The sequence below is a fragment of the Myxine glutinosa genome, chromosome 8 (assembly GCF_964187855.1).
Source record: "Myxine glutinosa chromosome 8, kmMyxGlut1.1, whole genome shotgun sequence".
Lineage (NCBI taxonomy): Eukaryota > Metazoa > Chordata > Myxini > Myxiniformes > Myxinidae > Myxine > Myxine glutinosa.
In genome coordinates this window covers 16,165,041-16,179,022 of record NC_136268.1, presented here as the reverse complement: position 1 = coordinate 16,179,022, position 13,982 = coordinate 16,165,041, and the positions used below count along the sequence as shown (strand labels likewise).

General features: G+C 44.9%; 1 protein-coding gene across 1 annotated transcript in view; it reads left to right on the top strand.

The window, feature by feature from the left end:
- The window catches only part of TPH1 (tryptophan hydroxylase 1), a 74,103-nt gene that overhangs the window by 8,549 nt on the left and 51,572 nt on the right, over nucleotides 1-13,982 (top strand). The window contains exons 5-6 of the mRNA XM_078782954.1: nucleotides 3,790-3,916; nucleotides 10,565-10,660. Of these exons, the coding sequence (XP_078639080.1) occupies nucleotides 3,790-3,916; nucleotides 10,565-10,660 (223 nt within the window). The remainder of the gene's footprint in view (nucleotides 1-3,789; nucleotides 3,917-10,564; nucleotides 10,661-13,982) is intronic.

Sequence of the window (13,982 nt, the reverse complement as noted above, 5' to 3'; positions counted from 1 at the left end):
TCAAACAAGTGGAACATGTCTTTCAATCCTGACAAATCTTACACTCTCACTATGTCTCTCCGAAATGACTGACTGGACAACCCTCCCATCTACTTTCTCAACAATCCTCTCCAATAAGTTCTGTGACTCAAGCTTTTGGGTCTCACGATCTACCAGGATCTTTCTTGGGAAAACCACATTTCCAAGCTGGTCTTCAAAGCCAGTCGCCGACTGCGCATCGCATCCTCCGTCGTGTGCAGTCCTTCCTTGGCACACCTGAGCTCCTCACCACATACAAGGCTTTCATCCGCAGCTCAATGGAATACTGTTCTCCCATCTGGGCTGGTGCTCCGGCCTCACACCTAGCTTGGATTCACGCTGTTGAAACCAAAGCGTTCAGAATCATTGGAATCTCCCGCTACGAAGCTATCTCCGAGGGCCTTTCACTCACTCACCGCAGGCAGGTAGGTGGTCTTTCTGTCTTCTACCGACTCCTCTCCAGCCTAGCTCCCCCATCTCTGTCTATATTCTGTCCCCCAAATATTCCAACAGGTCACACAAGGTCACGCAACCCTCATGGTTAAACTGCCAAAATCAAGACCCTCTGCTCACCTTCACTCTTTCATTCCTCTTTTCTCCCGCCTCTGGAACAAACTCACTCACTTCAATCCCACTCCTCCCTCCAGGTCTTTAAAGCAGCAGTTCGCCACCATCTCTTATCTTCCCCCATCCAAAACCTTGATCTTTTCTACCCCCGTTAATTTATCTCAGATCCACTTTTTTGAAATTCCGACTTCTTTCCTGGAAGTCCTAGCAGTGTCCATGTGTTTTATACCTCCCCCCCCCCCCTTCCCATGCCTCCTCCCCCCAAGCCCTTTCCCTCCCACAGATCTCCCGATGTCCCTGTTCTCTACTGTTGCATTTGTGTGCTTCCGTCTCTCTCCACATCTTGTCTCCTGCTCCCTTTATTTTGTTTTATGTGTCCATTTTTTTTGTGTGATTAATGTTAGCTCTTACACGAGCCTCATTCTTGTATAAAAAAAACCCCCCCAAAAAAACTAATTGGTGCATTTTCTTCGGAGAAGCACCCGCTCTCTATGGGCGTGTCAAGCAAACGTCCCATGTAAACTACCAATGAAAAGCCATGCAACCCTATGGGCGTGTCATGCAAACGTCCCATGTAAACTACAAATGAAAAGCCTTGCAACACTTTGGGCATGTCATGCAAACGTCCATGTAAACTACAAATGAAAAGCCTTGCAACACTTTGGGCATGTCATGCAAACGTCCCATGTAAACTACCAATGAAAAGCCTTGCAACACTTTGGGCATGTCATGCAAACGTCCATGTAAACTACAAATGAAAAGCCTTGCAACACTTTGGGCATGTCATGCAAACGTCCATGTAAACTACAAATGAAAAGCCTTGCAACACTCTGGGCATGTCATGCAAACGTCCATGTAAACTACAAATGAAAAGCCTTGCAACACTTTGGGCGTGTCATGCAAACGTCCCATGTAAACCACCATTGAAAAGCCTTGCAACACTTTGGGCATGTCATGCAAACGTCCATGTAAACCACAACTGAAAAGCCTTGCAACACTTTGGGCATGTCATGCAAACGTCCATGTAAACTACAAATGAAAAGCCTTGCAACACTTTGGGCGTGTCATGCAAACGTCCCAATGTAAACTACCATTGAAAAGCCTTGCAACACTTTGGGCATGTCATGCAAACGTCCATGTAAACTACAAATGAAAAGCCTTGCAACACTCTGGGCATGTCATGCAAACGTCCATGTAAACTACAAATGAAAAGCCTTGCAACACTCTGGGCATGTCATGCAAACGTCCATGTAAACTACAAATGAAAAGCCTTGCAACACTTTGGGTGTGTCATGCAAACGTCCATGTAAACTACAAATGAAAAGCCTTGCAACACTTTGGGCATGTCATGCAAACGTCCATGTAAACTACAAATGAAAAGCCTTGCAACACTTTGGGCGTGTCATGCAAACGTCCATGTAAACTACAAATGAAAAGCCTTGCAACACTCTGGGCATGTCATGCAAACGTCCATGTAAACTACAAATGAAAAGCCTTGCAACACTTTGGGCGTGTCATGCAAACGTCCATGTAAACTACAAATGAAAAGCCTTGCAACACTTTGGGCATGTCATGCAAACGTCCATGTAAACTACAAATGAAAAGCCTTGCAACACTTTGGGCATGTCATGCAAACGTCCATGTAAACTACAAATGAAAAGCCTTGCAACACTTTGGGCATGTCATGCAAACGTCCATGTAAACTACAAATGAAAAGCCTTGCAACACTTTGGGCGTGCCATGCAAACGTCCCATGTAAACTACCAATGAAAAGCCAGGAAATGCTTGCTTCAAGGCCGTAAATGCACCCTTAAACATGTCCTCACCGATGTGTAAAAGTTGGTTTCTTTTTGGTTCACGAGTTATTGGTTCACGAGTTATCAAGTGACCACTATATTCGTCATGTGTCTGCGTCTGTCTGTCTGTCTGTCTGTCTGTCTGTCTGTCTGTCTGTGTGACTGTCCGCAGCATAACTACCCGATGATATCATCCGATCTTGATGAAACTTGGGTGGGAGGTTGATATTATGATATAGTTGTGTCCTGCCTGGAGTGGGCGTATTGCGCCTATTGTGGGCGGAGCCACGCCCGAAAAAGATGTCTTTTTAAGGGATAATAGATTTCAAGCTACATCTTCTCCGAGGGGTTTGGTGGAATCTGACAGCGGTTTCGGTATTTGGTTAGGCCAATGTCACGTGTCCAGTCCCACGAAGCTCGATTTTTCATTTTCGCCCCAAGGTCAAGGTCACAAGGTCACGAAATTTAGAAAAGTCGATTTTTGATGGTTTTATTACATTGTTCGCTTCCTGATAGGGTGAATTGTCGTACATGATCTTATATTATCACATACATCATGAAATACAAGTTTTCCAACAAATTTCTGATTCTTCGACCTTTGACCTTTGAAGGTCACAAAGGTCAAATTTTCAAAGTTGTCAGAATTGAACCGAATTTTCGGTATTGTGGAGCTAACTTACCTCATAACTGACTATACATTATTTTCTATCTCATTTCAAGGTCGGTAATCTTCGTTTTGACATTTTTGGGCCTGGCCTGTCTGGGCCTGTTTCGGTTATAGTCCGTCCTTTGTCATTGAATACCGCTCGCTCGTGAACCATCGTCGTCTCCTGACTTGTTCAGTACTTGCGATTAGGTTTTGATCACGCATTAGATAATCACTCTTCAGCGATTCGTGACTAACCTTAAGCAGGTGATCATCACACGATTAGCGATTCTACACGTGTCTAACTCTAAAACGTCGTCAATTGGGCCCTACACTTGAACAATTGTGGAAATTAGACCCACTCCTCACTCCCTCCTCCACCTCCTCCCACACACACACACCATACCCTTACCTTTACCCTAGCATTCACTTTTTTCCAATAAACTATCCTTCCATTTCCAATTCCCCATACTCTCCCCATTTTCACACATTATCCCCATCCCGCCTCTCCTACCACCCCTTGTTGACCCGACTCTTTACAAAGAAAAAAAATCAAAAGTTTTGCTTTGTCCTGTGTTTAACTTTTAACTTCATAGCCAAGTCTAAAACTCTTGTCCATGATTGAACCTTACTTCAGGAAGTGTATGTGTGGCACAGTTGAAATTGAACCGATTGACCATTTGTTTCATTTTCATTACGTGTCCATTTTCTTGGAAGGACTGTGTGTGCCACGAATTCTTGTCCCTTGATCTGGGTTTGCAGAGACACATGCCACGAGCTTTTGGGCCATGTGCCACTGCTTGCGGAGCCAAGCTTTGCGCAATTCAGCCAAGAGCTCGGACTTGCTTCTCTTGGAGCTTCCGATGAAGATGTAAAGAATCTTGCCACGGTACGTAATGAGTAAAAATGACTTCTTGTTTTATTCCTACATCAACCCAGACCATTGCGTCTCAACCTTTACCAACGTCTCTCAACCTTCTCAAGACTTCCGCTTCCGGTTCCCCGGGTGAGGTTATGTGTCGTCAGAGCTTGGCCACGTCGATCGACGTTAAGTTGTTTTTTTTCTCAAAGTTATGTGTTTTGTTTTGCTGTGTACGTGTCTGCTGTGTTTCTGGTTCGATCGTGTTTTGTATGTCGTGCGCAATTGTGTATTAGTCGGTCAGTTTGGTCGTGTTTGGGGCCTGGTTAGCCTCGGGGCCTGCCCAGTCGCCTCTTATGATCTTTTGTTATTCACGTTCGATCTCTTTCTGGATTTTTTTCACCCCCTCCTTTCCCCCCTAACCTCTTACCCTTTGTTTGATGTCTTAAATACAAAAAAAATAAAAATTATAATAATAATTCAATTTTCTCTTCCCCTCCCCTGCCTGTGTCCATGTGTTGAACTGTATTCATTTGTATACTTAACTCGCTTTTTTCTTCCTGTTCAAAAGGCTGTAATCACTTTGCTCATTAAATCTTTCCATCACAAAAAATTTTTCAATCTCGTACAATTCTTCCTTTCTTCATTCTCTTAACTCACTTTCATTCCACCCCTCCTCAAATGTTCTCAAACGGATTTCTGATTTGAATATCTCAAGAAACCCATTCTGGAATAAATGTTCGATTTTCTTTAATCATTCAAAACTTTTCAAATCTCCCTCCTCACCCCTCCCCATCAAATCCCCCTCACCCCTCTCCTTCAAAACTCCCAACTTAACACTCCCCTTCAAAACTCCCTATTCATCCCTCCCCTTCTAATCTTCCCCATCACCCCTCCCTCTCAAATTTCTCCCATCACCCCTCTCCCTCAAATATTCCTCCTCACCACTCCCCCTCAAATTTCCCTCCTCAATCCTCCCCCTCAAATCTCCCCCTTCATCACTCCTCCTCAAATTTCCCCCCCTCACCCCTCCACCTCAAATCTCCCCCTCACTCCTCCCCTTCAAAACCCCCCCTCACCATTTTTCTTCAATTCTCCCCTCTCACCCTTCATCATCAAAGTTCCCTCCTCCCCACTTCCTCTCCCTTCCAACTAATCCCTCCACATCCTCTAACCTTCTATTTCACTCTGCCATCCCTCAAACAACACCTCACTGTGCCTCATCCCATCACCATCAAACCTTTTGTCCTCCTCATCCTTCCCCTTCTCCAAACTCTCCTGCAATCTCTGACACAGGGTCTACAGCTCTCCCTACCTCCCCTCTCCTCCCTCATCTTTCCATACCCCTCCGCTCCCTTGTCCTGCATCCGATGCTCCCCCTCCCTCTTCCTTAACGGCATGGACCTCAAACATCCAGGGCCTTCGCTCAAACCTGAATGATCTCTCCATACAGGTTGCTTCAGACAAACCAGACTTGATCTGCTTAACAGAAACTTTCCTCCTTCAAGATGTCTCTGATTCCTTAATATCTCTTCCTGGTTACTCCCTCCTCTGGTGTGATAGACCTAAGCCTCGTCTAGGTGGTGGGGTTGCTATCTTTATCAAAAACTCTCTTCCTCACTCTCTATGCACTGCCCTCTCTCCACCCCACCCACAGGAGTACCTCTGGCTACAGCTTCCTCTCCGCTCCCACCTTTTGTTCATTTGTGTAAAGTACCGTCCACCAAACAGTGATTACTCCATTTACATCTCGCTGTCTGACAACATGGACCAACTTCTACCTACTCATCCAAACTCTCTCTCCTCATATGTGGTGACTTCAACTGCCATCATACCAGCTGGCTGGGTGTGGGTACCTCTCTCACCAGCCAAGGCACCTCAGGAAAGGACTTCTGCGACTCACTGGGAATTACACAATCTGTCAATTTCCCGACCCGGATCTCAGTCAATGTTGTATCTTCTCTTCTCGACTTGGTTTTGACAAACTTCCATGCAAGTGTCTGCTGCTCCTCTTCTGCTCCAATCAGTTCATCTGACCATTTCCTTGTTAAAGTGGATATCTCTCTGGCCATTCTCAGAGAGCCTCCTCAGCTTCGACGAGTCTGGCATTTCACTCAGGCCAACTGGCATGGTCTTCAAGCAGTCATCAATCATCTGGACTGGTCTCCCATCTCTACTGCCTCTGACATCAACTCATTCTGGGAATTCTTCCAAAGTAAACTGCTCTCTCTCTCTCATGCACAGAGTTATCCCATCTCTTCTGCAGTTGTCACACCCTTCCCTCCCGTCCATGGTACACTGAATCTTGAGGTGAGGTAGTTGCCCTGAAACAACTTGCCTTCGCCTCCTGGAAGGCAAAACAAACTGAAGGCAATCTCCGTTCCTTTCACAAAGCCTGGAACAAGTGTGTGTCTACCCTCAGGAGAGCCAGGAAGCACTATCTCTCTACTCTCAAGACTGAACTATCAAACCTGTCTCCCTCCTTCAAATCCTGGTGGTGTCTGGTCAAATCTGTTTCTGGTGTTTGTTCCCCTTCCATCCCCCCCCCCCCCCCCCCTTACCTCAAAGGGCTACACAGCTGATACCGCACGTGAAAAAGCCGAATGCCTCAACTCTGTGTTTGCCTCAAAATCTTGTGCCCAAACCCATCTGTACCCACCTTACCCAGTAATGCTGCTCCTGTGCCCTGTGTCCTTCTCTTCTGAGAAGGTGAAGTTTCCGTCAAATCTCGACTCCGATTCTGCAACTGGACCAAACAGCATCAGGCCACGGGTCCTAAAATCATGCTCTGCCACTCTATCTCACCCTCTCTCCATTCTCTTCGCCCTCTCTTTTGCTCAAGGTCATCTTCCATCAGCTTGGAAATCAGCCAACATTTCCGCTTTACCCAAAAAGGTGCAAAAACAGATCCTTGCAACGACATAGCAATCAGCCTGCTCCAAATCATCAGCAAGGTCATGGAATCCATCATCGCTTCAGGTATCAAATCCTTCCTCTTCTCCAATGGCTTGATCTCTGATCATCAATTTGGATTCAGACCAGGTCACTCTACTCTGGACATGCCGCTTTTGCTGTCTCAACAATGGATGGAGGTCCTCGATGCCAAACAGGAAATGAGAGCTGTCTCCCTTGACATATCTCATGCCTTTGATATGGTCTGGCATCCCGTTCTGCTCACCTAACTCTCCTCTTATGGTATCCAAAGAAACCTCCACGGATGGCTTGCCGACTGCCTCGACCTTGTGAGGGCACATAAAACTGGCTACAAGCACTCGTTTGGAAACGAAGGAAACGACGTGGATCGTTGCAGTCAACGTGTGGCACTCAATGGAATTCTCTCATCTCCCCTTCCTGTTCAGGCTGGAGTTCCCCAAGGTTGTGTTCTGGGCCCTGTGTTTTTTTGGCCTTCTTCAATGATCTCTTTGACTCTCTGGAAAATCCACTCTATCTCTTTGCTGATGACCCCACTCTCTGCCTCTCCATATCTCATCCCTCAGATCGGCAGGCAGCATCATCTTCACTCTCTGCAGACATGGATAAAATCACAAACTGGCCAAGCAAGTGGAACATGTCTTTCAATCCTGACAAATCTCCCACTCTCACTATGTCTCTCCGAAAAGACTGTCTGGACAACCCTCCCATATACTTTCCCAAAAATCCTCTTGAAGGAGTTCTGTCACTCAAGCTTTTGGGTCTCACTATCTGCCATGATATTTTCTGGGAAAACCACATTCACAAGCTGGCCTCCAAAGCCAGTCGCCCACTGGGCATCATCCATCGTGCGAAGTCCTTCCTTGGCACACCTGAGCTCCTCACCACATACAAGGCTTTCATCCGCAGCTCAATGGAATACTGTAACCCCCCTCTGGGCCGGTGCTCCTGCCTCACACCTAGCTCGGCTTCACGCTGTAGAAACCAAAGCTTTTAGAATCATTGGAATCTCCCGCGATGAAGCTGATTGTGAGGGCCTTTCTCTCCATCACCGCAGGCAGGTTGGTGGTCTTTCTGTCTTCTGCCGACTCCTCTTTGCCCTTGCTCTCCTTGCTCTGTCTGTGCTCTGTCCCCGAAATATTCCTTCAGGATGCACAAGATCTGCCAGCAACTCTCTTATGGTGAAACTATCAAAATCAAGACTCGCTGCTCACCTTCACTCTTTCGTTCCTCTTTTTCCCACCTCTGGAACAAACCCCCACACTCTCTTCAATCCCACTCCTCCCTCCAGGTCTTTAAAACAGCTGTTCACCACCATCTCTTATCCTCCCCCTTCCAAAACCTTGATCTTTTCTAACCGCGTGAATTCACCCCAAATCCACCTCTTTCAATCTCCAACTTCTTTCCTGAAATTCCTCGTAGTGGCCAAACACTACTTTGTAGTAGTAGCCAAATTCCTATTCGTGGCCCTCCCCTTCTTCCCCAGCCCTCTCCCTTCCACAGATCCACCGATGTCCATGTTCTCTACTCCTGTTGTGCTTGTGTGCTTCCCTCTCACTCCCCATCTTGTCCGTGCATGTTTTCGTGTTTAATGTGTCCGCTCTTTCACGAGTCTCCACTCTGGAGCCAAAAAAAAAAGGACACGATGTCATGCCAGAACAAGATACAAGTCAACCAAATCGGCCTACACACACAGTCATCATCGATTTCATGTCCACACTTGGATCGACTCACATTTAGACAATGAGAAGCAAGGCAATCCTCTGATCTGCTCCACAGAATCCTGCATCCTTTCCTCACAAATCTCCTTCATCTACATTCTACAACTAATCCTGAGGTCTTCTCTGCTCCTACATTTTGGTCCACCATGGCATGATAGCATCGAGCGATGGATGTTTCCAGGACTCTCCGCATCAGCGGATTGAGGTCCAGGAGAGCAATCCACCTCTTCGTTTTGATCTTGACTAATTCTGAGAATCCCTTTTCTGAAAGTTTGTGGTGGCCATGTGAACAAGGATAGACATGGCTTTCTCTACCAGGGCCAGGTATTCAGGAAATTGAATCAGAGATACCCAAAAGTCCCCGTAGTAGTCGAATGTAATGAAGGAAGATTCCTGCAAGAAATCCGTGTATAAATCAATAAATGACTCCGTGAGTTGCCCTAGTTGAGCCTTTTCATTTGCTTGGACACAAAGCGATTCACGATCCACATCGTTTCCTTGGTTTCCCTGTCAAAGCAAGTGCTTGTAGCCAGTTTAATGTGCCCTCACAAAGAATGGTGTACCCAATAATGCAACACCATGCCTGCAAAGCATCCAAACTGCGATTTTCAGGCAAAGCCTTATCCCGTTAATGGTTAAACATCGATGAGACGGTTCAATAATGATTGTGCACACTTCTTGTAAGAAGACAGAGAGAAGGCTTCGAAGTTTCAGGATGACTATTAGCTTGCCAGACTGAATTACTTGTCCTCCATATTTGAACACGTGAACAATTTGAACCTGTTGATCCAGGGAAAAAGGTGTGGACATCTTTCAAATTACAGGGAAGACTGAAGGCATCAAACTGAAAATTGATTTGTGGAAAGGTCACGTTGTAGAGAAGAACTTTGCTGAATTCGTCCCACTTGACAACTTCCTGAAGCAGGGTGAGTGGGAGGAAAGAGCTCCTACTTTGGAAGAGAAGATGGAGGACATCGGTCTCCTTCATCTCGAGCTGCGGGGGGAAAATCTGAGACTGTACTTTACCGAACATGAGGCTAAATCTCTGAAGGAAACGATGCGGATCGTGAATCGCCTTGTGTCCGAGCACATGAAAAGGCTCAACTAGGACACCTCACGGAGTCATTTCTTGATTTGCACATGGATTTCGTGCAGAAATCTTCCTTTACTACATTTGACTACTACGGGGACTTTTGGGTATCTCTGATTCAATTTCCTGAATACCGGGCCTGGTAGAGAAAGCCATGTCTATCCTTGTTCGCATGGCCACCACAAACTTTCAGAGAAGGAATTCTCAGCATTAGACGAGATCAAAACGAAGAAGTGGAATGCTCTCCTGGACCTCGATCCTCAGATGCTGAGGACCCTCGAAACGTCCATCACTTCATGCTATCATGCCATCGTGGACCAAAATGTAGGAGCAGAGAAGACATCAGGATTAGTTGTAGAATGTAGATGAAGGAGATTTGTGAGGAAAGGATGCAGGATTCTGTGGAGCAGATCAGAGGATTGCCTTGCTTCTCATTGTCTAAATGTGTCGATCCAAGTGTGGACATGAAATCGATGATGACTGTGTGTGTAGGCCGATTTGGTTGACTTGTATCTTGTTCTGGCATGACATCTTGTTCATTAGTATGAAAATAAAGGTTCCACTTTAATCATCATTTGTCATCCAACCGTCAGAGTATTTCCTCCTATTTCATTTTCAAATCGTTGTGATTGAATCCATTACTTACGAAAGGAGTAAATGAGTTTTTTTGGAACCACTTGACGAGGGTGAATGACGTTGGTAAAGGTTGAGAAGCACTGTGGAGTCTATCAATACTCTTACCTGGTTGTTGCTGTCTCTGTACCATAATACCTTTCGGATATAAGGAGTTGTGCCGAGTGAGTGATTCTGTAGTTTAAAGAGTCGCTTGTCAAATGAGCTTGAATGCCCGATTTTTGGAGATGGATTTGGCTCGTTTCAAAATTGTGGTCATTTCCAACTATCATCTCCACCGATGTATGCTTTCCTCCCTTTTAGTGTTATTTCTTTACTGTGGAATTTGGACTTTGTAAGCAAGAAGGACAGTTCAGGGTATATGGTGCCGGCCTGCTCTCGTCCATCGGTGAACTGCAGGTGCGTAATGATATTCCTTCGTACATTTTCATTTTAAAATGAAAGTTACAAAACCTTCTTCCTTATCCTATGATTTTTCTTTTTATACACCGCACACTTTTCCTATTTTATCTGCAGGTACTGCATGACGTCATTGCCAGGCAGGAAGGGGCCTGGCGATGACGCCTACTGAAAGGGAGTACTCGGTTTTCAATACGGTTTCTTTCTTGTTACCCTCGCCAGAGGAGAGGGTATTGCATTTGAGTCCGTTCGTCTGTCTGTCTGTTCGTCCGTCTGTCTGTCTGTCTGTTTGTTTGCCCGCACAGAATAAATATGATTTTCTCTGCAACCGTCGGTCCGATTGACAGGAAATTTTCAGCACAAGTGCACCTCCACCTGCAGAAGTTTTTTTAATGATAATTATGACGACATCGGTCACGTAGTTCGGCCGCCATCTTCGAAAAACCGAAAAACTTTGCACCCAATATCTCTGAAAGTGCTGCATAGAAACGATTGAGACATATCTCATTGTAAAGAACTCTCCATGGGGAAAAACACATGTTAATAATGATGTCATAGGTGCCTCCATTATGACGCCATAATTCGACAAGTACAAAATTTCATCCGATCAGATGAAATTTGTTGAGCGCCATCTCGGAATAAATTGGTGGAGAAAAAAAAAAAGATGACATCATCGGTCATTTGTTTCAACACAAAAGCCTTCAAAATCACTAAAAACACGTCCTGGGAGGGTCTGCAATCTCTGATTGCTCTTTCTTGTACACCGCTCCTTTCCTATGCCACCTCCAAGCGCCGCATGACGTCATTGCCGGGTAACGAAGAGGGCCCAGCGATGACACGCGCTAAAAGGGAGTACTCAGTTTTCACACTGGTTGTTTGTTTGCTTTCTTGTTTTCTTGTTTGTTTTCTTGTTTTCTTGTTGGTTTTCTTGTTTGTTTTCTTGTTTGTTTGTCCGTGTGATATCTCAGCTATCCTTTGAGCTAGGAAGCTGAAATTTCGGCACAATAGTGAGCAAGTGCCTTGACAAAAACGGTATTTTTAATTTTTGATAAATTAAAAAATAGATCAATTACTTCATTATTATCGATTAATTAACCCTTTGAGTAGGGAATTTTTTTTTTGATAAAAATACCCCCGGTATGGGATTGATTTGGCATTTTGGTACGGGAATGCAACCACGTACTGACGATCTATTTATAGGTATAGTCGATGACGTGTAATATCATCATCCATACACAAAACGTTTTCGCGGGTTGCGGCACTGGACGTCATCCGTACTCAAAGGGTTAAGAACTTATTTATTGTACACCGCTCCTTTCCTATGCTATCTCCAGGCGCTGCATAACGTCATTGCCGGGCCCCAAAGGGGGCACGGCAATGACGCACGCTGAAAGGGAGTACTCAGTTATCACTCTGGTTGCTTGTTTGCTTAATTGTTTTCTTGTTTGTTTTCTTGTTTTCTTGTTTGTTTGCTTTCTTGTTTTCTTGTTTGTTTTCTTGTTTTCTTGTTTGTTTTCTTGTTTGTTTTCTTGTTTGTTTTCTTGTTTGTTTGTCCGGGCGATATCTCAGCCATCCTTTGATCTAGGAAGCTGAAATTTGGGCACAATAGTGAGCAAGTACTTTGGCAAAAACTGTATTTTTGTTTTTTGATTAATCAATTAATTGACTAGTTATTTCATTATTATCGATTAATTCAGTACTTATTTATTTCCTTTCTCATCTGGGCAATATCTCAGGCACCTTTTGAGCTTGGAAGCTGATATTTGGACACGACAATGACCAAGTGATTTGGCTGTAAAGGCTATTTTTGATTTATTGATCAATCAATTAATCGATTAATTATTTCATTATTCAATTAATTAATTAATTAATTAATTTTTCAGTTACAGATTCGGATAAAACGGTGGTGGTTTAGGTATTCCATTAGCTGATTGGTTAATTATTTTATTATTTTATGATTATTATTTATTTATTTTCATTATTAAACATTTATTTATTTTCTTTTATATCTGGGCAATATCTCAAGCACCTTTTGAGCTAGGAAGCTAATATTTGGACATGATAGTGACCAAGTGATGTGGCCATAAAGGATTTTTTTTATACAAGATCAAGGCTCATGTAAGAGCTAACATTAATGACAAAAAAAAAAAAACGGACACAAAAGACAAAATAAAGGGAGTGGAAGACAAGATGGTGAGAGAGGGGGAAGCACACGAGTACAACATTTGAGAGCAGGGACATCAGGAGATCTGTGTGAGGGAGTGGGCTTGGGAGAAGGAGGCGTAGGAAGGAGGGTGGATGGTGGGAAAGGTAAAAAACACATGGACACAGCTGGGATTTCCAGGAAAGAAGTCGGTATTTCAGAAAAGTGGATCGTGGGTGAATTAACAGGGGTAGAACAGATCAAGGATTTGGATGGGGGAAGATAAGAGGTGGTGGTGAACAGCTGTTTTAAAGATCTGGAGGGATGAGTGGGATTGAAGAGATTGAGGGAGTTTGTTCCAGAGGTGGGAAAAAGAGGAATGAAAGAGTGAAGGTGAGCAGAGAGTCTTGATTTTGGCAGTTTCACCAGAAGAGGGTTGCTGGCAGATCTTGTGTGACCTGTAGGAGTATTTGGGGGACAGAGTACAGACAGGATTGGGGGGGGGGGGGTCTTGGCCAGAGAGGAGTCGGTAGAAGACAGAAAGACCACCTACCTGCCTGAGGTGAGTAAGTGTAAGGCCCTCACAATCAGCTTCATCACGGGAGATTTCAATGATTCTGAAAGCTTTGGTTTCAACAGCGTGAAGCCGAGCTAGGTGTGATGCAGGAGCACTAGCCCAGAGGGGAGAACAGTATTCCATTGAGCTGCGGATGAAAGCCTTGTATGTGGTGAGGAGCTCAGGTGTGCCAAGGAAGGACCTCGCATGCCGGAGGATGCCCAGTCGGCGACTGGCTTTGGAGGCCAGCTTGGAAAAGTTGTTTTTCCCAGTAAAGATCATGGCAGATTGTGAGACCCAAGAGCTTGGGTGACAGAAATTCTTGGAGAGGATGGTTGAGAAAGTAGATGGGAGGGTTGCCCAGACGGTCTTTTCGGAGAGACATCATAAGAGTGTGAGATTTGTCAGGATTGAAAGACATGTTCCACTTGTTTGACCAGTCTGTGATTTTGTCCAGGTCTGCAGAGAGTGCGGAGGCTGCAGACTGCCGATCTGAGGGATGAGGAATGGAGCGGCAGAGAGTGGAGTCATCAGCAAAGAGATAAAGAGGATTTTCCAGAGAGTCGGAGAGATCATTGATGAAGACCAGAAAAAGCACAGGGCCCAGAACACTTCCTTGTGGA